The 25,799-nt window shown below is 46.8% G+C and overlaps 2 protein-coding genes across 5 annotated transcripts in view; one reads left to right on the forward strand and one right to left on the reverse strand.

Annotated features, from left to right (window-relative positions):
• LOC128684111 (ecdysone-induced protein 74EF) overlaps positions 1-25,799 on the forward strand; it is a 1,067,593-nt gene that overhangs the window by 402,400 nt on the left and 639,394 nt on the right. The gene's annotated exons all lie outside the window — the stretch shown is intronic.
• Lsm11 (U6 snRNA-associated Sm-like protein LSm11) overlaps positions 1-25,799 on the reverse strand; it is a 60,198-nt gene that overhangs the window by 13,183 nt on the left and 21,216 nt on the right. The window contains exon 4 of the mRNA XM_053801495.2: positions 12,040-12,178. Coding sequence (XP_053657470.2) covers positions 12,040-12,178 — 139 coding nt within the window. The remainder of the gene's footprint in view (positions 1-12,039; positions 12,179-25,799) is intronic.

The following is a 25,799-nucleotide window of genomic DNA, read 5'->3' on the forward strand; positions in this document are numbered from 1 at the left end:
AAGCCTTTAAGGTGTGCCTCCTACTCGTGTCTCCAGAGATTCGTGGAGGAAAGGAGAGAGAGAGAGAGAGAGAGAGAGAGAGAGAGAGAGAGAGAGAGAGAGAGAGAGAGAGAGAGAGAGAGAATGGGACCACCTCGCCCGGATGTACACAAACATCACTCAGTGCCTCAGAACTTGCAACACAAGACAAACAATGATGTCACACTTACAGGATATCACAAAAGATGTCACTCATACAGGATATCACAAATGTCACACAGGATATCACAACAGATGTCACACATACAGGATATCACAACAGATGTCACACAGGATATAACATGTCACACATACAGGATATCACAACAGATGTCACACAGGATATCACAGATGTCACACATACAGGCTATCACAACAGATGTCACACATACAGGATATCACAACAGATGTCACACAAGATATCACACAGAATATCACAACAGATGTCACACAGGATATCACAACAGATGTCACACATACAGGATATCACAACAGATGTCACACAAGATATCACACATACAGGATATCACAACAGATGTCACACAAGATATCACACAGAATATCACAACAGATGTCACACAGGATATCACAACAGATGTCACACATACAGGATATCATAACAGATATCACACATACAGGATCAAAAACTCTCCTACTGACCAACACGTCAACTGTCATGTCATTGGTCAACATTTCAAGTAAACAAAAGCACAGAACCACAAAGACAAGCACCTCTGAGGGTTTTTCTATAGGTAGAGAGTTACTGGAGGAGAGGTACTCTCTCTCGTCCTTGGCTTAGCAAAAGTAGAGAGTTACTGGAGCAGGAACGTACCTTGTTGTTCTTGGCATGGTGCAAATTGAAGTTACTTGAGAAGAAACAATGGTATAATGGAAGAAAAGCTACTTCAGAAGAAGGTACTTTTAGCCTTTTTGGCGCGGTGGAAGTAGCGTGTTACTAGAGAAGAGGAGAGGTACACTGTCGTTCTTGGCATGATGGAAGTAGCATGTTACTGGAGAAGAGGTACACTGTCGTTCTCGGCACTGTGGCAGTGGCGTGTTACTCAAGGAAAGGTACTCTGTCGTTCTTGGCATGGAAGTAGACAATTACTCGCTGAGGAAAAAGTTACTCTGGCGTCCTTGGCATGGTAGAAGTAGAGAGCTGCTCCCAGAGCAGGAGAAAAGTACACCATCGTCCTTGGCATGGAAGCAGTAGAGAGTGAAAAGGTGCGTGTAGGGTGAAAGAGCAGGATGAAAGTTTTCTCCTTGGTGAAGTAGCAGGATATAAGTGTGGACGGGTCAAGTGAAAGGGCAGCAGGAAAAAACTTCAACAATGTGGAGAAAATAGAGTTAACTGAAACTACACTCGTTGAGAGAAAGGAATTTTGAAGGACACATCAACCAGTACACATTAACACTGTGGGAGAAGTGTCAGTGTTGGGAGAGACAGAGAGGGTTATACACACACACCTTGATGGATCTTAAGATAGTTTGTGTTGTATGACAAGCAGCAACATTAGGGGAGGGGGGAGAAGGTTGCTGGTGATGGGGAAGGGGGGGGGAGTGTTGGGAAGTCTCCGAAGAGGGGGGTTAGGATGGGGAAGGGGGTATGGCTTTGACCCACATATACTCATGCATGGCTCAAGGTGGAGGACATCCCCCCCTCCCCTCCCCCTCCCTCAGAGCACCAACACATAACACACATGCTGGAGCCAGGCCACGTCACCAGCCTACTAATATATACTATATACAACATATATTACATATACATATACTATATACAACATACATTATAGTCACTGGCCAGTGGTGAACCCTCTAGGGCTACGGGAAGGAGGGAGGGGGAGTAACATCACCTGGGTAACAGGAATAGGCAGGTTTGATCCAAGGGAAGGTAGATCTGTCTTCCTTGGCTTGGGAATCCCTCAGCAGCATCAAGACACTCTGTCAACCCCAGTCCATCCCAAGAGCCAGACCTCAATTCTAGGCCAGGAGCCAGACCTCAACCCCAGCCCGGGAGCCAGACCTTAACCTCAGCCTAAGAGTCACACCTCATCCCCAACTCAGAAAATCCAAAATTATCTTCATGTTTGGAGGTCAATCTGCCACCTCTCCATCAACCCACAACCCTCCCACCTCTCCATCAACCCACAACCCTCCCACCTCTCCATCAGCCCACAACCCTCCCACCTCTCCATCAACCCACAACCCTCCCACCTCTCCATCAACCCACAACCCTCCCACCTCTCCATCAACCCACAACCCTCCCACCTCTCCATCAGCCCACAACCCTCCCACCTCTCCATCAACCCACAACCCTCCCACCTCTCCATCAGCCCACAACCCTCCCACCTCCCCATCAACCCACAACTCTGCTGTGGCTGTCCATTGTGTTAAAGCTAACGTTGTTATGGGTACTGTGTGACATTAGTGCCAGCTGTGGATGTGCCCTTATGTTCATGTTTTGCCAAGCTCACACCTGACGTCTCTGACACACTTGACGTCTGACGCACCTGACGACAGACATAACTGACGTCTGACATAAGTGACATCTGACACACCTGACGACTGACATAACTGACGACTGACACCTGACGTCTGACGCCCGTTTTTGACTTTAAGGGCTTCCACGACTCGTGCAACCAGCGAGCCAAGGATTACCCTCCTTGGTTCAGCAGGTGGAGTGTTCAGCAGGTGGTGGAGTGTTCAGCAGGTGGTGGAGTGTTCAGGTGGTGGAGTGTTCAGCAGGTGGAGTGTTCAGCAGGTGGAGTGTTCAGCAGGTTCAGTGTCCAGCAGGTGGTTGAGTGTCCAGCAGGTGGGTGAGTATCCAGCAGGTGAACTGAATGTCCAGCAGGTGGTTGAGTGTTCAGGTGGGTTGAGTGTCCAGCAGGTGGTTGAGTGTTCAGCAGGTGGGTTGAGTGTCCAGCAGGTGGTTGAGTGCCCAGCAGGTGGTTGAGTATTCAGCAGGTGAGTTGAGTGTCCAGCAGGTGAGTTGAGTGTCCAGCACGTGGTTGAATGTCCAGCAGGTGGACTGAGTGTCTAGAAGGTAGTTGAGTGTCCTGCAGGCGGACTGAGTGTCCAGCAGGTGGTTGAGTGTTCAGGTGGGTTGAGTGCCCAGCAGGTGGTTGAATGTCCAGCAGGTGGTTTTGAGTGTCCAGCAGGTGGTTGAGTGTCCAGCAGCTGGTTGAGTGTCCAGGTGTACTGAGTATCCAGCAGGTGGTTGAGTGTTCAACAGGTGGTTGAGTATCCAGGTGGTTGAGTGTCCAGCAGGTGGTTGAGTGTTCAACAGGTGGGTTGAGTGTCCAGCAGGTGGTTGAGTGTCTAGCAGCTGGTTGAGTGTCCAGAAAGTAATTGAGTGTCCAGGTGTACTGAGTATCCAGCAGGTGGTTGAGCGTTCAACAGGTGGTTGAGTATCCAGGTGGTTGAGTGTCCAGCAGGTGGACTGAGTGTCCAGCAGGTGGTTGAGTATTCAGCAGGTGGACTGAGTGTCCAGCAGGTGGTTGAGTATTCAGCAGGTGAGTTGAGTGTCCAGCACGTGGTTGAATGTCCAGCAGGTGGACTGAGTGTCTAGAAGGTAGTTGAGTGTCCTGCAGGCGGACTGAGTGTCCAGCAGGTGGTTGAGTGTTCAGGTGGGTTGAGTGCCCAGCAGGTGGTTGAATGTCCAGCAGGTGGTTTTGAGTGTCCAGCAGGTGGCTGAGTGTCCAGCAGGTGGCTGAGTGTCCAGCAGCTAGTTGAGTGTCCAGCAAGTAATTGAGTGTCCAGGTGTACTGAGTATCCAGCAGGTGGTTGAGTGTTCAACAGGTCGTTGAGTATCCAGGTGGTTGAGTGTCCAGCAGGTGGACTGAGTGTCCAGCAGGTGGGTTGAGTGTCCAGCAGGTGGTTGAGTGTTCAACAGGTGGTTGAGTGTCTAGCAGCTGGTTGAGTGTCCAGCAAGTAATTGAGTGTCCAGGTGTACTGAGTATCCAGCAGGTGGTTGAGCGTTCAACAGGTGGTTGAGTGTCCAGCAGGTGGACTGAGTGTCCAGCAGGTGGTTGAGTGTCCTGCAGGTGGTTGAGTGTCCAGCAGGTGGTTGAGTGTTCAACAGGTGGGTTGAGTGTCCAGCAGGTGGTTGAGTGTCCAGCAGGTGGTTGAGTGTCCAGCAGGTGAACTGAGTGTTCAGCAGGTGGACTGGGTGTCCAGCAGGTGGTTGAGTGTCCAGCAGGTGAACTGAGTGTTCAGCATGTGGTTGAGTGTCCAGCAGGTGAACTGAGTGTCCAGCAGGTGGTTGAGTGTCCTGCAGGTGGTTGAGTGTCCAGCAGGTGGTTGGGTGTTCTACAGGTGGGTTGAGTGTCCAGCAGGTGGTTGAGTGTTCAGCAGGTGGACTGAGTGTCCAGCAGGTGGACTGAGTGTCCAGCAGGTGAACGAGTGTCCAGCAGGTGAACGAGTGTCCAGCAGGTGGTTGGGTGTCCAGCAGGTGAACTGAGTGTTCAACAGGTGGGTTGAGTGTCCAGCAGGTGGCTGAGTGTCCAGCAGGTGGTTGAGTGTTCAACAGGTGGGTGGAGCGTCCAGCAGGTGGTTGAGTGTCTAGCAGGTGGTTGAGTGTCTAGCAAGTGGTTGAGTGTCCAGCAGGTGGTTGAGTGTTCAACAGGTTGGTTGAGCGTCCAGCAGGTGGTTGAGTGTTCAGCAGGTGGGTTGAGTGTTCAACAGGTGGTTGAGTGTTCAGCAGGTGGTTGAGTGTCCAGCAGGTGGCTGAGTGTTCAGCAGGTGGTTGAGTGTTCAGCAGGTGGGTTGAATGTCCAGCAGGTGGTTGAGTGTCCAGCAGGTGGTTGAGTGTCCAGTAGGTTGTTGAGCGTACTACAGGTGGTTGAGTGTCCAGCAGGTGGGTTGAGAGTCCAGGTGGGTTGAGTGTTCAGCAGGTGGGTTGAGAGTCCACCAGGTGGGTTGAGTGTCCACCAGGTGGGTTGAGTGTCCAGCAGGTGGGTTGAGAGTCCACCAGGTGGTTGAGTGTCCAGCAGGTGGTTGAGTGCCCAGCAGGAGGGTTGAGTGTTCAGCAGGTGGTTGAGCGTACTACAGGTGGTTGAGTGTCCAGCAGGTGAGTTGAGTGTCCAGCAGGTGGTTGAGTGTCCAGCAGATGGGTTGATTGTCCAGTAGGTGGTTGAGCGTACTGCAGGTGATTGAGTGTCCAGCAGGTGGGTTGAGTGTCCAGCAGGTGGGTTGAGTGTCCAGCAGGTGGGTTGAGTGTCCAGCAGGTGGTGGAGTGTAGTACAGGTGGAGACAAAGATGGCCGCCATGCCTACTAAACCAGCAGTCACCTACTGCTACCATCACGTGACCTTGACCTACTTCTACTCTCTCATGGTTGGTCTAGTTACCGTAGCGGGGGGAGGGGGTGGCATGGCTGCTTCCGTCAATCCCCCACCCCTCACTACCTTTCAACTTCCTCCATCCCCCACCAACTTACCTGTCTCCATCATTGCCCCCCCCGTATGTCTGTCCCCATCCACCCCACTCACTTTCATTCTTTTCCCCCCACCCCATCCTGGTGGGGTAGGGGAACCTCACTGCTGAGAACATTCGGCTAGCAATCACAAGATTCCGGGTTCGATTTCCAGGCACAGAGAAACGTAATGGACCAGTTTCCTGACACACTTGCTGCTCCTATCTGTTGTGGGTCGTATCCAGGGAAGACTGTGTAAGACACTCCAGTACCTACTGCTGGATGTTATATACTGTGTAAGACACTCCAGTACCTACTGCTGGATGTTATATACTGTGTAAGACACTCCAGTACCTACTGCTGGATGTTATATACTGTATAAGACACTCCAGTACCTACTGCTGGATGTTATATACTGTATAAGACACTCCAGTACCTACTGCTGGATCTTAAATATTGTGTAAGACACTCCAGTACCTACTGCTGGATGTTATATACAGTGTAAGACACTCCAGTACCTACTGCTGGATGTTATATACTGTATAAGACACTCCAGTACCTACTCCTGGATCTTAAATATTGTGTAAGACACTCCAGTACCTACTGCTGGATGTTATATACTGTGTAAGACACTCCAGTACCTACTGCTGGATGTTTTATACTGTGTAAGACCCTCCAGTACCTACTGCTGGATGTTATATACTGTGTAAGACACTCCAGTACCTACTGCTGGATGTTATATACTGTGTAAGACACTCCAGTACCTACTGCTGGATGTTATATACAGTGTAAGACACTCCAGTACCTACTGCTGGATGTTATATACTGTATAAGACACTCCAGTACCTACTGCTGGATGTTATATACTGTGTAAGACACTCCAGTACCTACTGCTGGATGTTATATACTGTGTAAGACACTCCAGTACCTACTGCTGGATGTTATATACTGTGTAAGACACTCCAGTACCTACTGCTGGATGTTATATACTGTGTAAGACACTCCAGTACCTACTGCTGGATCTTAAATATTGTGTAAGACACTCCAGTACCTACTGCTGGATGTTATATACTGTGTAAGACACTCCAGTACCTACTGCTGGATATTTTATACTGTGTAAGACCCTCCAGTACCTACTGCTGGATGTTATATACTGTGTAAGACACTCCAGTACCTACTGCTGGATGTTATATACTGTGTAAGACCCTCCAGTACCTACTGCTGGATGTTATATACTGTGTAAGACACTCCAGTACCTACTGCTGGATCTTAAATACTGTGTAAGACACTCCAGTACCTACTGCTGGATGTTATATACTGTGTAAGACACTCCAGTACCTACTGCTGGATGTTATATACTGTGTAAGACACTCCAGTACCTACTGCTGGATCTTAAATACTGTGTAAGACACTCCAGTACCTACTGCTGGATGTTATATACTGTGTAAGACACTCCAGTACCTACTGCTGGATGTTATATACAGTGTAAGACACTCCAGTACCTACTGCTGGATCTTACATACTGTGTAAGACACTCCAGTACCTACTGCTGGATGTTATATACAGTGTAAGACACTCCAGTACCTACTGCTGGATGTTATATACAGTGTAAGACACTCCAGTACCTACTGCTGGATGTTATATACTGTATAAGACACTCCAGTACCTACTGCTGGATGTTATATACTGTATAAGACACTCCAGTACCTACTGCTGGATGTTATATACTGTATAAGACACTCCAGTACCTACTGCTGGATGTTATATACTGTATAAGACACTCCAGTACCTACTGCTGGATGTTATATACTGTATAAGACACTCCAGTACCTACTGCTGGATGTTATATACTGTATAAGACACTCCAGTACCTACTGCTGGATGTTATATACTGTATAAGACACTCCAGTACCTACTGCTGGATGTTATATACTGTATAAGACACTCCAGTACCTACTGCTGGATGTTATATACTGTATAAGACACTCCAGTACCTACTGCTGGATGTTATATACTGTATAAGACACTCCAGTACCTACTGCTGGATGTTATATACTGTATAAGACACTCCAGTACCTACTGCTGGATGTTATATACTGTGTAAGACACTCCAGTACCTACTGCTGGATGTTATATACAGTGTAAGACACTCCAGTACCTACTGCTGGATCTTACATACTGTGTAAGACACTCCAGTACCTACTGCTGGATGTTATATACAGTGTAAGACACTCCAGTACCTACTGCTGGATGTTATATACAGTGTAAGACACTCCAGTACCTACTGCTGGATGTTATATACTGTATAAGACACTCCAGTACCTACTGCTGGATGTTATATACTGTATAAGACACTCCAGTACCTACTGCTGGATGTTATATACTGTATAAGACACTCCAGTACCTACTGCTGGATGTTATATACTGTATAAGACACTCCAGTACCTACTGCTGGATGTTATATACTGTATAAGACACTCCAGTACCTACTGCTGGATGTTATATACTGTATAAGACACTCCAGTACCTACTGCTGGATGTTATATACTGTATAAGACACTCCAGTACCTACTGCTGGATGTTATATACTGTATAAGACACTCCAGTACCTACTGCTGGATGTTATATACTGTATAAGACACTCCAGTACCTACTGCTGGATGTTATATACTGTATAAGACACTCCAGTACCTACTGCTGGATGTTATATACTGTATAAGACACTCCAGTACCTACTGCTGGATGTTATATACTGTATAAGACACTCCAGTACCTACTGCTGGATGTTATATACTGTATAAGACACTCCAGTACCTACTGCTGGATGTTATATACTGTATAAGACACTCCAGTACCTACTGCTGGATGTTATATACTGTGTAAGACACTCCAGTACCTACTGCTGGATGTTATATACAGTGTAAGACACTCCAGTACCTACTGCTGGATCTTACATACTGTGTAAGACACTCCAGTACCTACTGCTGGATGTTATATACTGTATAAGACACTCCAGTACCTACTGCTGGATGTTATATACTGTATAAGACACTCCAGTACCTACTGCTGGATGTTATATACTGTATAAGACACTCCAGTACCTACTGCTGGATGTTATATACTGTATAAGACACTCCAGTACCTACTGCTGGATGTTATATACTGTGTAAGACACTCCAGTACCTACTGCTGGATGTTATATACTGTATAAGACACTCCAGTACCTAGTGTTGTAAGTATTCCAGGGGTTGCACAACGCCTGAAGGGTGGAACTTGAGCAAGTTTCATCCAAGGGGAAGGGTTGATCCAATTCCTGGCATCAAGAGCTCTTCACCTGCATCAAGGCTTCGCCCTTGAACACTTCTTCATAGTCTCCCTTAACTTCATCTTTAGTTTTCAATCGTCCTCTGTATTCAATTCGTTAATATATGGGTGCCAATTCTCCACCCCGAGTATGTTCTACGTCGTGATCATATCACCTCCGAGTCTCTGCCTCACTCACGTTTATCCCCTGTGGGAGGTACTTAATGCCCCCTCGTTCACCCCCTTGTGGTATTTGCTTAGTGCCCCCTCGTTCATTCCCTGTGGTAGGTGCTTAGTGCCCCCTCGTTCACCCCCTTGTGGTATTTGCTTAGTGCCCCCTTGTTCATCCCCTGTGGTATTTGCTTAGTGCCCCCTTGTTCACCCCCTTGTGGTATTTGCTTAGTGCCCCCTCGTTCACCCTCTTGTGGTATTTGCTTAGTGCCCCCTCGTTCATCCTCTTGTGGTATTTGCTTAGTGCCCCCTTGTTCATCCCCTTGTGGTATTTGCTTAGTGCCCCCTCGTTCACCCCCTTGTGGTATTTGCTTAGTGCCCCCTCGTTCACCCTCTTGTGGTATTTGCTTAGTGCCCCCTCGTTCATCCCCTGTGGTATTTGCTTAATGCCCCCTCGTTCACCCTCTTGTGGCATTTGCTTAGTGCCCCCTCGTTCACCCTCTTGTGGTATTTGCTTAGTGCCCCCTCGTTCACCCTCTTGTGGTATTTGCTTAGTGCCCCCTCGTTCACCCTCTTGTGGTATTTGCTTAGTGCCCCCTCGTTCATCCCCTGTGGTATTTGCTTAGTGCCCCCTCAGTTGAGGACCAGTACCGTGGTCCCAGGACCCGTTGAAAGGTCCGACGTGCGCCCGTGCGTGCGCGCGTGCATGTACTCACATAGTTGTGGTTGCAGGGGTCGAGTCACACACACTGTGCGCGTGTGTGTGTGTGAGAGAGAGAGAGAGAGAGAGAGAGAGAGCGCTGAGTCAGTGGAAGGGTGACTATGTTAATACACACACACTCACCATTGGCTACTGGAACCGTAACAAGCCTGAAGGAGGAGGGAGGAGAGGTTACCTGTGCATAGTTCCAGGAATCATGGTCTCCACGGCCTGGTCCCAAACCAGGCGTGCCCTGGTCCGGGAGGGATGAATGAGTGGATACCATGAATGGTTACACTTACTACTACTACTACTACTACTACTACTAGTGACACTAGTGGACCACGCCCACCTGTAGTCCCACTCGTTTGTGTGTGTTTTTATCAGATGTATTTTAAAAGTTAACAATATTCTCCTCCGCTTAAAGAAATGCTGAGATTAGTGGGGATCATCAGTTGGAAAAAAAAGAGGCAATCGACACGTTTCGCTCCCCCCTCCCCCTTCCTGTTGAAGAGAAACGTTCAACAGTTGTTGTGGTAGAGGAGAGTAAGATGGTGGTCCTCCTCCCGCTTCTTGGTGCCGCTTGTTTATCTGTTTTTATGTAACTTGTTTAATTTATTTCTTGTTATAGTATCTGTTCTGCACTTAATATTACCACCCCAGGAACAATATTACCACCCCAGGAACAATATTACCACCCCAGGAACAATATTACCACCCCAGGAACAATATCACCACCCCAGGAACAATATTACCACCCCAGGAACAATACCACCCCAGGAACAATATTACCACCCCAGGAACAATATTACCACCCCAGGAACAATATTACCACCCCAGGAACAATATTACCACCCCAGGAACAATATCACCACCCCAGGAACAATATCACCACCCCAGGAACAATGTTACCACCCCAGGAACAATATCACCACCCCAGGAACAATATCACCACCCCAGGAACAATATTACCACCCCAGGAACAATATTACCACCCCAGGAACAATATTACCACCCCAGGAACAATATCACCACCCCAGGAACAATATCACCACCCCAGGAACAATGTCACCACCCCAGGAACAATATCACCACCCCAGGAACAATACCACCCCAGGAACAATATCACCACCCCAGTAACAATGTTACCACCCCAGGAACAATATTACCACCCCAGGAACAATATTACCACCCCAGGAACAATATCACCACCCCAGGAACAATATCACCACCCCAGGAACAATATCACCACCCCAGAATGTTTCACAATACCCCAGGAACAATATCACCACCCCAGAATGTTTCACAATACCCCAGGAACAATATCACCACCCCAGAATGTTTCACAATACCCCAGGAACAATATCACCACCCCAGAGTGTTTTACAATACCCCAGGAACAATATCACCACCCCAGAATGTTTCACAATACCCCAGGAACAATATCACCACCCCAGAATGTTTCACAATATCCCAGGAACAATATCACCACCCCAGAATGTTTCACAATATCCCAGGAACAATATCACCACCCCAGAATGTTTCACAATATCCCAGGAACAATATCACCACCCCAGAATGTTTCACAATACCCCAGGAACAATACCACCACCCCAGAATGTTTCACAATACCCCAGGAACAATATCACCACCCCAGAATGTTTCACAATATCCCAGGAACAATATCACCACCCCAGAATGTTTCACAATACCCCAGGAACAATATCACCACCCCAGAATGTTTCACAATACCCCAGGAACAATATCACCACCCCAGAATGTTTCACAATATCCCAGGAACAATATCACCACCCCAGAATGTTTCACAATATCCCAGGAACAATATCACCATCCCAGAATGTTTCACAATACCCCAGGAACAATACCACCACCCCAGAATGTTTCACAATACCCCAGGAACAATACCACCACCCCAGAATGTTTCACAATACCCCAGGAACAATATCACCACCCCAGAAATGTTTTCACACTTGAGTCCTTCAGTCCTCACAGTCCTCAGCAGACCACGTGATTACCTTCACATCAACTTAGATCCCTCCTACCACCTCCTCCCTGATCACCTCCACGGACACTACCTAGGGCTGGAGTTGTTGGAGGAGGCGTACCTAGGGTGGGAGTGCCGGAGAGACGTACCTAGGGTGGGAGTGCTGGAGAGACGTACCTAGGGTGGGAGTGCTGGAGAGACGTACCTGGGGTGGGAGTGCTGGGGAGACGTACCTCGGGTGGGAGTGCTGGAGAGACGTACCTAGGGTGAGAGTGCTGGAGAGACGTACCTCGGGTGAGAGTGCTGGAGAGACGTACCTCGGGTGAGAGTGCTGGAGAGACGTACCTAGGGTGGGAGTGCTGGAGAGACGTACCTAGGGTGGGAGTGCTGGAGAGACGTACCTAGGGTGGGAGTGCTGGAGAGACGTACCTAGGGCGGGGGTCTTGCAGCGGAGCTTCTTCTGGAAGACCTCGTCCACGTCACTAAGGGCCAGGTTCCAGTGTTTATCGAAGGCCACCACATATCCGCTGAGCATACTACGAACTTCACAGTGGTTCCTCACGTATACCTGTGTGAGGACTGCTACTGTCACTCTTGTGTACACACACACACACACACACACACACACACACACACACACACACACACACACACACACACACACACACACACACACAGAGTGGTACCTGGAGATTTTAACTATAAAGACATAAATTAGGCTGTGAGGCTGGAACTGCAGATTTCCTCAATATAATGAATGAGAGGTTTCTTGTACATCATCATCATGTACATGAAGGGACAACAGTACACTCTCAATATTAGTGTTTACTTCAACAAAGGAGGAAATTTTTCAATATAACTTACTTAAACCCACTTGGAAAGTGTGACGTTGTTGTGTTAGAAATAACATGCAGTGAAATGTGACTTAGGAAATAAAATTCATGAACAGGAACGACTAGATTGTTAGAAAGGGAATTCCAATGTTTTAAAAACAGTATTTTAGAGGAATTAACTACAGTAATAATTTACAAATAATCTGAACAAAGAGTTCAATAGTGTTATGAAAATGGAATTAAAAACTTCATTACAAATAGGAATATAAGACAGAATAATAAAGAATTATTTAATGGAAGATGTTGTAGAACTATGAAGAATATAAAGATGTTGGAATCAGTATAAGAAGCAGGTAATCAGTAAACTTATCAGAGATTCAAGGAAGCTAGACATGAATATACAAATGTAAGGAGAGAGGAAGAAAGATATTTTGAAAAGGAAATAGACAAGAACAAGGTAGAGCCAAAACCTTTCATTTGTTTGTAAAAAGTAAAGTAAAATATTAAAGACAAAATACAAAGAATAAATAAAAGGGTGCCCTTGGTGTAGTGGTGTACAAACTGCGGCACTACTACGGGAGCCACTGCCAGGTCACCATATGGAGAAGACCTGAACCAGGAACCGTCCTGGCAAATCTACATCAACATGAAATGAAGAAGGTAGAGGAGAAAATGTGTTAAGTATTGAACAAAAAGTTTCAGTGTGTGTTGACAAGAGATGTTTCTGATGTAGCAGGTTTTTATCGCAGACAAACTGTATAACAGAGCCATGAGAGTATCAGACAGGAAGGGAACTAGGAGGAGTTATTAATAAATACGTCACTGGAAGATCAGAACAGTAAAGTTGTGAGAAACTTTTATGTTACGCTGGCAAACTATAAAATAACTTTCAAATGTTAAAAAAGTTGTTTATAACTTATATTAGGACAGAATCGGAATATGCAGTGGTTGTGTAGTGCCGGTTATCTGGTAAAAAAACACAGATAATATAGAAAATTTTCAGAGATACAAAATAGCTGCCAGAGTTGAACAATATGAACTATGATGAAAGGTTGAAAACATTGAAGATGTGTATGTTGATTGATAGCAAGAAAAGAAGAGACGTGACTAAGAACATTTCTTAGTAACTGGAGCAGCGATAACAAGAGTTGCAGAGTATCGAAGACTGGGCAGGAAATGATAGAATATTTTTCTTCTTAGAGCAGTTTGATCAGTGGAATGTATTAGAGGAGGGAATTAGTAAGTGATGCAACCATTACAAATTTATATATATATATATATATATATATATATATATATATATATATATATATATATATATATATATATAATGAACAGAGTATTGAAGATGAGACTCGACGCACATAATTCTGCTACTGTAGCTACTAATAGGTAATTACACACACACAAAACACACACACACACACACACACACACACACACAATCAAAATTTCATGAATTCAGTACCCTGACACCCACACCGAGCTCAGGTGTGGGTGTCAGGTGTGTGGGTGTAGTTACCACCCACACTACTCACCCTACACTACCTATACTACCCACTTCCCAGCAGCAGTAGACCAACTCTCTCACCATAAGTGTAGTGTCCTCGGCCTTGCTCCCCCTCCCACCCCTCCCTTCACCCATCCCCTTCCCCATCTTAATCACCAAATTTCTTCGGCATTGAGACAGCACCACAAGCAGGAGCATGAAAAGCAACAGCAGCGCCACCACCACCACAGAAAAAAAAGCAGTAACAGTAGTAACACTTAGCAGCAAAATCAACATCAGTAGCAGAAGAAGCAACAACAGTAGTAGCAGCAACAGGAAATAAACTGCAGTAGCATTAGCAGCAGCAACAGAAACAGCAGAAAAAAGTAGTAGCATTATGAACAGCAGTGGCAATAGCTACAGCAACAATAATACAATAGTTTTACTACAACCATCATCATCAGTGACAAACAACAACTACTACCACCAACTAACCGCCACCACCACTACCGTCACTAAGAGTCAATAAACAACAACAACCGCCACCAATGGCAGCAGCATCAACAAGTCAAGAAAGCATCATCGCTACCAGGATAAGAAATAAAGCTCTGGAATCACTACTGTCAGTCCCAGCACAATGACGATATATCCTTGTAGCAGCTCTTAACTACTGATGCCATTAACATCGACATTATGAGCGAGAGGAGTGGAGTGGGGGATAATGAGAGGGAGGAAACAAGAGGAGGGGGGAGGTGAAGATAGCTCCCAATTTTTTAGCTTAATTATCATTAGTACAGGGAATACTTTGTTCCCAAGACTGGATACATCCAGCAGCAGGTACTGGAATTTCTAGCATATATTTCCCCCTCCCCGGGATACAACCCACAACATTGGGCTCAGACGCAGAAGAGGATGGAGAGGTACAGCGAGAAAGTTATATGCTATGCTGACAAAGTTTATAGTAGTTTTCAGATACCTAGCTAAATGTTGGAATGTGTTCCAGGAAAGTGGCTCATATTATAACATTTGAAATGGGTTCCAGGAGGGTGGCTTATAATCTCTGCAATGGGTTCCAGGAGGGTGGCTTATGCTATTACCAGGGATGGGACTATACCAATACTGATAAGCTTTCAGTATATTTAATTACATAATTAATGATAACTGTGTTCAGTATACGAGGCAATGATTACTGCTCATTAGGTATATTTAAATCAAGAGACGTTAAATACTGAATTAGCATAATTTCTTTGAGAAGTCAGTGTTATTACCAGTTACAGGCGCCCCTTTCAGGCTTATAAACTGAAAAAAAAAATCGGAATGTGTCTGCATAGTAATTTGATGAGGACAAAAATCAACCACGAAAATGTAAGTCTGAATAATTTACAGTGTTAAAATGAAACTTAAAAATTCAACACACTGAAAATACTACTTGTTTAAAACTTTACAAAACAACTGGAAATCTAAAATTTAAAATAAGAGTTTAGAACTTGCCAAACCTCGCTCCATTATTAAACTGAATTAACTAACACGTTTCCATTATACAGTTTAAACTTTTTATTTTGTTTAAACTTGAAGAAACACATTAAAAATATATATATATACATTAGTCTAATACCGTAAATTAAAAATAAACAAGTAACCTACATTAATCGGTAAAATTAAAAATTCTCAAACGGAAGTTAAGGAAGATGATCACGTCATTGTCGTCAGTTAACTTAGTTATAAACAGCACTGGTGACAACTGTCACAGTGAGCAGTGAAGGGGACAGGGCGGGGGAACTCACATATTTACTGTTACCCTGACCACACAACACAGGGGACAGGGCGGGTGAACTCACATATTTACTGTTACCCTGACCACACAACACAGGGGACAGGGCGGGTGAACTCACATATTTACTGTTACCGTGACCACACAACACAGGGGACAGGGCAGGTGAACTCACATATTTACTGTTACCCTGGCCACACAACACAGGGGACAGGGCGGGTGAACTCACATATTTACTGTTACCCTGACCACACAACACAGGGGACAGGGCGGGTGAACTCACATATTTACTGTTACCCTGACCACACAACACAACACAGGGGACAGAGCGGGTGAACTCACATATTTACTGTTACCCTGGCCACACAACACAGGGGACAGGGCAGGTGAACTCACATATTTACTGTTACCCTGGCCACACAACACAGGGGACAGGGCAGGTGAACTCACATATTTACTGTTACCCTGGCCACACAACACAGGGGACAGGGCGGGTGAACTCACATATTTACTGTTACCCTGGCCACACAACACAGGGGACAGGGCGGGTGAACTCACATATTTACTGTTACCCTGGCCATACAACACAGGGGACAGGGCGGGTGAACTCACATATTTACTGTTACCCTGACCACACAACACAGGGGACAGGGCGGGTGAACTCACATATTTACTGTTACCCTGACCACACAACACAGGGGACAGGGCGGGTGAACTCACATATTTACTGTTACCGTGACCACACAACACAGGGGACAGGGCGGGTGAACTCACATATTTACTGTTACCGTGACCACACAACACAGGGGACAGGGCAGGTGAACTCACATATTTACTGTTACCGTGACCACACAACACAGGGGACAGGGCAGGTGAACTCACATATTTACTGTTACCCTGGCCACACAACACAGGGGACAGGGCGGGTGAACTCACATATTTACTGTTACCCTGACCACACAACACAGGGGACAGGGCGGGTGAACTCACATATTTACTGTTACCCTGACCACACAACACAACACAGGGGACAGAGCGGGTGAACTCACATATTTACTGTTACCCTGGCCACACAACACAGGGGACAGGGCAGGTGAACTCACATATTTACTGTTACCCTGGCCACACAACACAGGGGACAGGGCAGGTGAACTCACATATTTACTGTTACCCTGGCCACACAACACAGGGGACAGGGCGGGTGAACTCACATATTTACTGTTACCCTGGCCACACAACACAGGGGACAGGGCGGGTGAACTCACATATTTACTGTTACCCTGGCCATACAACACAGGGGACAGGGCGGGTGAACTCACATATTTACTGTTACCCTGACCACACAACACAGGGGACAGGGCGGGTGAACTCACATATTTACTGTTACCGTGACCACACAACACAGGGGACAGGGCAGGTGAACTCACATATTTACTGTTACCCTGGCCACACAACACAGGGGACAGGGCGGGTGAACTCACATATTTACTGTTACCCTGACCACACAACACAGGGGACAGGGCGGGTGAACTCACATATTTACTGTTACCCTGACCACACAACACAACACAGGGGACAGAGCGGGTGAACTCACATATTTACTGTTACCCTGGCCACACAACACAGGGGACAGGGCAGGTGAACTCACATATTTACTGTTACCCTGGCCACACAACACAGGGGACAGGGCAGGTGAACTCACATATTTACTGTTACCCTGGCCACACAACACAGGGGACAGGGCGGGTGAACTCACATATTTACTGTTACCCTGGCCACACAACACAGGGGACAGGGCGGGTGAACTCACATATTTACTGTTACCCTGGCCACACAACACAGGGGACAGGGCGGGTGAACTCACATATTTACTGTTACCCTGGCCACACAACACAGGGGACAGGGCGGGTGAACTCACATATTTACTGTTACCCTGGCCACACAACACAGGGGACAGGGCGGGTGAACTCACATATTTACTGTTACCCTGGCCACACAACACAGGGGACAGGGCGGGTGAACTCACATATTTACTGTTACCCTGGCCACACAACACAGGGCGGGTGAACTCACATATTTACTGTTACCCTGGCCACACAACACAGGGGACAGGGCGGGTGAACTCACATATTTACTGTTACCCTGGCCACACAACACAGGGGACAGGGCGGGTGAACTCACATATTTACTGTTACCCTGGCCACACAACACAGGGGACAGGGCGGGTGAACTCACATATTTACTGTTACCCTGGCCACACAACACAGGGGACAGGGCGGGTGAACTCACATATTTACTGTTACCCTGGCCACACAACACAGGGGACAGGGCGGGTGAACTCACATATTTACTGTTACCCTGGCCACACAACACAGGGGACAGGGCGGGTGAACTCACATATTTACTGTTACCCTGGCCACACAACACAGGGGACAGGGCGGGTGAACTCACATATTTACTGTTACCCTGGCCACACAACACAGGGGACAGGGCGGGTGAACTCACATATTTACTGTTACCCTGGCCACACAACACAGGGGACAGGGCGGGTGAACTCACATATTTACTGTTACCCTGGCCACACAACACAGGGGACAGGGCGGGTGAACTCACATATTTACTGTTACCCTGGCCACACAACACAGGGGACAGGGCGGGTGAACTCACATATTTACTGTTACCCTGGCCACACAACACAGGGGACAGGGCGGGTGAACTCACATATTTACTGTTACCCTGGCCACACAACACAGGGGACAGGGCGGGTGAACTCACATATTTACTGTTACCCTGGCCACACAACACAGGGGACAGGGCGGGTGAACTCACATATTTACTGTTACCCTGGCCACACAACACAGGGGACAGGGCGGGTGAACTCACATATTTACTGTTACCCTGGCCACACAACACAGGGGACAGGGCGGGTGAACTCACATATTTACTGTTACCCTGGCCACACAACACAGGGGACACGGGTAGGGCCACACAACACAGGGGACAGGGCAGGTGAACTCACATATTTACTGTTACCCTGGCCACACAACACAGGGGACAGGGCGGGTGAACTCACATATTTACTGTTACCCTGGCCACACAACACAGGGGACAGGGCGAGTGAACTCACATATTTACTGTTACCCTGGCCACACAACACAGGGGACAGGGCGGGTAAACTCACATATTTACTGTTACCCTGGCCACACAACACAGGGGACAGGGCGAGTGAACTCACATATTTACTGTTACCCTGGCCACACAACACAGGGGACAGGGCGGGTAAACTCACATATTTACTGTTACCCTGGCCACACAACACAGGGGACAGGGCAGGTGAACTCACATATTTACTGTTACCCTGGCCACACAACACAGGGGACAGGGCGGGTAAACTCACATATTTACTGTTACCCTGGCCACACAACACAGGGGACAGGGCGGGTGAACTCACATATTTACTGTTACCCTGGCCACACAACACAGGGGACAGGGCGGGTAAACTCACATATTTACTGTTACCCTGGCCACACAACACAGGGGACAGGGCAGGTGAACTCACATATTTACTGTTACCCTGGCCACACAACACAGGGGACAGGGCGGGTAAACTCACATATTTACTGTTACCCTGGCCACACAACACAGGGGACAGGGCGGGTGAACTCACATATTTACTGTTACCCTGGCCACACAACACAGGGGACAGGGCGGGTAAACTCACATATTTACTGTTACCCTGGCCACACAACACAGGGGACAGGGCAGGTGAACTCACATATTTACTGTTACCCTGGCCACACAACACAGGGGACAGGGCAGGTGAACTCACATATTTACTGTTACCCTGGCCACACAACACAGGGGACAGGGCAGGTGAACTCACATATTTACTGTTACCCTGACCACACAACACAGGGGACAGGGCGGGTAAACTCACATATTTACTGTTACCCTGGCCACACAACACTGGGGACAGGGCAGGTGAACTCACATATTTACTGTTACCCTGGCCACACAACACAGGGGACAGGGCGGGTAAACTCACATATTTACTGTTACCCTGGCCACACAACACAGGGGACAGGGCAGGTGAACTCACATATTTACTGTTACCCTGGCCACACAACACAGGGGACAGGGCGGGTGAACTCACATATTTACTGTTACCCTGGCCACACAACACAGGGGACAGGGCAGGTGAACTCACATATTTACTGTTACCCTGGCCACACAACACAGGGGACAGGGCGGGTGAACTCACATATTTACTGTTACCCTGGCCACACAACACAGGGGACAGGGCAGGTGAACTCACATATTTACTGTTACCCTGGCCACACAACACAGGGGACAGGGCGGGTGAACTCACATATTTACTGTTACCCTGGCCACACAACACAGGGGACAGGGCAGGTGAACTCACATATTTACTGTTACCCTGGCCACACAACACAGGGGACAGGGCAGGTGAACTCACATATTTACTGTTACCCTGGCCACACAACACAGGGGACAGGGCGGGTGAACTCACATATTTACTGTTACCCTGGCCACAAAACACAGGGGACAGGGCAGGTGAACTCACATATTTACTGTTACCCTGGCCACACAACACAGGGGACAGGGCAGGTGAACTCACATATTTACTGTTACCCTGGCCACACAACACAGGGGACAGGGCAGGTGAACTCACATATTTACTGTTACCCTGGCCACACAACACAGGGGACAGGGCGGGTGAACTCACATATTTACTGTTACCCTGGCCACACAACACAGGGGACAGGGCAGGTGAACTCACATATTTACTGTTACCCTGACCACACAACACAGGGGACAGGGCAGGTAAACTCACATATTTACTGTTACCCTGGCCACACAACACAGGGGACAGGGCAGGTAAACTCACATATTTACTGTTACCCTGGCCACACAACACAGGGGACAGGGCAGGTAAACTCACATATTTACTGTTACCCTGGCCACACAACACAGGGGACAGGGCAGGTAAACTCACATATTTACTGTTACCCTGGCCACACAACACAGGGGACAGGGCAGGTGAACTCACATATTTACTGTTACCCTGGCCACACAACACAGGGGACAGGGCAGGTAAACTCACATATTTACTGTTACCCTGGCCACACAACACAGGGGACAGGGCAGGTGAACTCACATATTTACTGTTACCCTGGCCACACAACACAGGGGACAGGGCAGGTGAACTCACATATTTACTGTTACCCTGGCCACACAACACAGGGGACAGGGCGGGTGAACTCACATATTTACTGTTACCCTGGCCACAAAACACAGGGGACAGGGCAGGTGAACTCACATATTTACTGTTACCCTGGCCACACAACACAGGGGACAGGGCAGGTGAACTCACATATTTACTGTTACCCTGGCCACACAACACAGGGGACAGGGCGGGTAAACTCACATATTTACTGTTACCCTGGCCACACAACACAGGGGACAGGGTGGGTAAACTCACATATTTACTGTTACCCTGGCCACACAACACAGGGGACAGGGCGGGTGAACTCACATATTTACTGTTACCCTGGCCACACAACACAGGGGACAGGGCGGGTAAACTCACATATTTACTGTTACCCTGGCCACACAACACAGGGGACAGGGCAGGTGAACTCACATATTTACTGTTACCCTGGCCATACAACACAGGGGACAGGGCAGGTAAACTCACATATTTACTGTTACCCTGGCCACACAACACAGGGGACAGGGCAGGTAAACTCACATATTTACTGTTACCCTGGCCACACAACACAGGGGACAGGGCAGGTAAACTCACATATTTACTGTTACCCTGGCCACACAACACAGGGGACAGGGCAGGTAAACTCACATATTTACTGTTACCCTGGCCACACAACACAGGGGACAGGGCAGGTGAACTCACATATTTACTGTTACCCTGGCCACACAACACAGGGGACAGGGCAGGTAAACTCACATATTTACTGTTACCCTGGCCACACAACACAGGGGACAGGGCAGGTGAACTCACATATTTACTGTTACCCTGGCCACACAACACAGGGGACAGGGCAGGTGAACTCACATATTTACTGTTACCCTGGCCACACAACACAGGGGACAGGGCGGGTGAACTCACATATTTACTGTTACCCTGGCCACAAAACACAGGGGACAGGGCAGGTGAACTCACATATTTACTGTTACCCTGGCCACACAACACAGGGGACAGGGCAGGTGAACTCACATATTTACTGTTACCCTGGCCACACAACACAGGGGACAGGGCGGGTGAACTCACATATTTACTGTTACCCTGGCCACACAACACAGGGGACAGGGCGGGTAAACTCACATATTTACTGTTACCCTGGCCACACAACACAGGGGACAGGGCAGGTGAACTCACATATTTACTGTTACCCTGGCCATACAACACAGGGGACAGGGCAGGTAAACTCACATATTTACTGTTACCCTGGCCACACAACACAGGGGACAGGGCAGGTAAACTCACATATTTACTGTTACCCTGGCCACACAACACAGGGGACAGGGCAGGTAAACTCACATATTTACTGTTACCCTGGCCACACAACACAGGGGACAGGGCAGGTAAACTCACATATTTACTGTTACCCTGGCCACACAACACAGGGGACAGGGCAGGTGAACTCACATATTTACTGTTACCCTGGCCACACAACACAGGGGACAGGGCAGGTAAACTCACATATTTACTGTTACCCTGGCCACACAACACAGGGGACAGGGCAGGTGAACTCACATATTTACTGTTACCCTGGCCACACAACACAGGGGACAGGGCAGGTGAACTCACATATTTACTGTTACCCTGGCCACACAACACAGGGGTTACAGGGCAGGTGAACTCACATATTTACTGTTACCCTGGCCACACAACACAGGGGACAGGGCGGGTAAACTCACATATTTACTGTTACCCTGGCCACACAACACAGGGGACAGGGCGGGTAAACTCACATATTTACTGTTACCCTGGCCACACAACACAGGGGACAGGGCGGGTAAACTCACATATTTACTGTTACCCTGGCCACACAACACAGGGGACAGGGCGGGTGAACTCACATATTTACTGTTACCCTGGCCACACAACACAGGGGACAGGGCAGGTGAACTCACATATTTACTGTTACCCTGGCCACACAACACAGGGGACAGGGCGGGTGAACTCACATATTTACTGTTACCCTGGCCACACAACACAGGGGACAGGGCAGGTGAACTCACATATTTACTGTTACCCTGGCCACACAACACAGGGGACAGGGCGGGTGAACTCACATATTTACTGTTACCCTGGCCACACAACACAGGGGACAGGGCGGGTGAACTCACATATTTACTGTTACCCTGGCCACACAACACAGGGGACAGGGCAGGTGAACTCACATATTTACTGTTACCCTGGCCACACAACACAGGGGACAGGGCGGGTGAACTCACATATTTACTGTTACCCTGGCCACACAACACAGGGGACAGGGCAGGTAAACTCATATTTACTGTTACCCTGGCCACACAACACAGGGGACAGGGCGGGTGAACTCACATATTTACTGTTACCCTGGCCACACAACACAGGGGACAGGGCGGGTAAACTCACATATTTACTGTTACCCTGGCCACACAACACAGGGGACAGGGCAGGTGAACTCACATATTTACTGTTACCCTGGCCACACAACACAGGGGACAGGGCAGGTGAACTCACATATTTACTGTTACCCTGGCCACACAACACAGGGGACAGAGCGGGTGAACTCACATATTTACTGTTACCCTGGCCACACAACACAGGGGACAGGGCAGGTGAACTCACATATTTACTGTTACCCTGGCCACACAACACAGGGGACAGGGCAGGTGAACTCACATATTTACTGTTACCCTGGCCACACAACACAGGGGACAGAGCGGGTGAACTCACATATTTACTGTTACCCTGGCCACACAACACAGGGGACAGGGCGGGTAAACTCACATATTTACTGTTACCCTGGCCACTTACTGTTACCCTGGCCACTTACTGTTACCCTGGCCACACAACACACAACTACCACATTATATTTTCCACTCCTCTAGTGGATTACCTTAAACCAATAATGCAGTTGCCATATATTTTGTCTATTTTTGTTCTTGTTTTGTGGTAACATAACTACCAGTACATGTTGCTTTTGTGATTTGGAAAATTATGCCGAGGCTACTATTCCTTACAGCAGTCTTCAAAATCAAACTCATCAAATTCTTCAATTCCTTTATTTTTTTTTTTTACCTATTCTTGCTTGATTCGCTGGATCCTTTGCAATTTGAAGAGTTTTGCCAACAATTTTCCCCATTTCTGAAGGGTAGTAGGATATTTAAAGTACACGAAACTGGTGTGTGTGTGGGGGGGGGGGGTAGGTAAAATTGGTCATTTAGCAAGAATTCATTTAAAATTAAGTCATTTCAAAAATTTTCTCTTACACGTTTAAAAATAGATTTTTTTTCATTTATGTTAATGTAAAAAATAATAATTTTAAACCAAAAGAACCTTAGAAAACTTACCTAACCTTATTATAACAAGCGCAATTTAATTTAGCCCAATCCAATTAAATATATTTTAGATAAGTTTAGAATAATTTAATAATAAAAAATACAGTGAAATATATTTTTTTCGTTAGGTTCAGAATGATTTTTACGAAATTATTGCATACACAAATTTTAGCTTGCCTTACTCGGCAAGAAGAGCGTTGCTATTTACGCCAAAATAGCAAGTTTTATCTATTCGGCATGATACATACACACACATATATATATATATATATATATATATATATATATATATATATATATATATATATATATATATATATATATATATATATATATGTATCATGCCGAATAGATAAAACTTGCTGTTTATATATATATGCAATAAGATCACAGTAAACAGGTGATATCACAATATGCAGAACAACCACTGTGAAAAAATAGTGAAATTCCAAGAATTATCAAGGCATTATGTTCCTTGATAATGTGAGAAGTCACAAAAGCGCTTGGAATTTCACAATTTTATTACAGTGTGGGGGAAGTTCGTGAGGCAGTAGGTAGAATGAGAGGGGGTAAGGCAGCTGGGACTTATGGGATAAAGATAGAATGTTAAAAGCAGGTGGGGATATAGTTTTGGAGTGGTTGGTGCTATTATTTAATAAATGTATGGAAGAGGGTAAGGTACCTAGGGATTGGCAGAGAGCATGCATGGTTCCTTTGTATAAAGGCAAAAGGGATAAAAGAGAGTGCAAAATTATAGTGGAATAAGTCTGTTGAGTATACCTGGTAAAGTGTATGGTAGAGTTATTACTGAAAGAATTAAGAGTAAGATGGAGAGTAGGATAGCAGATGAACAAGGAGGCTTTAGGAAAGGTAGGGGGTGTGTAGACCAAGTGTTTACAGTGAAACATATAGGTGAACAGTATTTACGTAAGGGTGAAGAGGTTTTTGTGGCATTTGTGGATTTGGAAAAGGCGTATGACAGGGTGGATAGGGGGGCAATGTGGCAGATGTTGTAAGTGTATGGAATAGGAGGTAGATTACTGAAAGCAGTGAAGAGTTTTTACGAGGATAGTGAGGCTCAAGTTAGAGTATGTAGGAAAGAGGGAGATTATTTCCCAGTAAAAGTAGGCCTTAGACAAGGATGCGTGATGTCACCATGGTTGTTCAATATATTTATAGATGGGGCTGTAAGAGAAGTGAATGCTCGGGTGTTGGCAAGAGGTGTGGGATTAAAAAATAAAGAATCTAACACGAAGTGGGAGTTGTCACAGTTGCTCTTTGCTGATGACACTGTGCTTTTGATAGATTCTAAAAGAGAAGTTGCAGAGGTTGGTGGACGAATCTGGTAATGTAAAAGAAGAAAATTAAAAGTGAATATAGGAAAGAGTAAGGTGATGAGGATAAAAAAAATTGGGTAATGAAAGAATGGATATCAGATTGGAGGGAGAGAGTATAGAGGAGGTGAATGTATTCAGATATTTAGGAGTGGACGTATCAGCAGATA

Source organism: Cherax quadricarinatus, chromosome 3 (genome assembly GCF_038502225.1).
Source record: "Cherax quadricarinatus isolate ZL_2023a chromosome 3, ASM3850222v1, whole genome shotgun sequence".
In the NCBI taxonomy this organism is placed as follows: Eukaryota; Metazoa; Arthropoda; class Malacostraca; order Decapoda; family Parastacidae; genus Cherax; species Cherax quadricarinatus.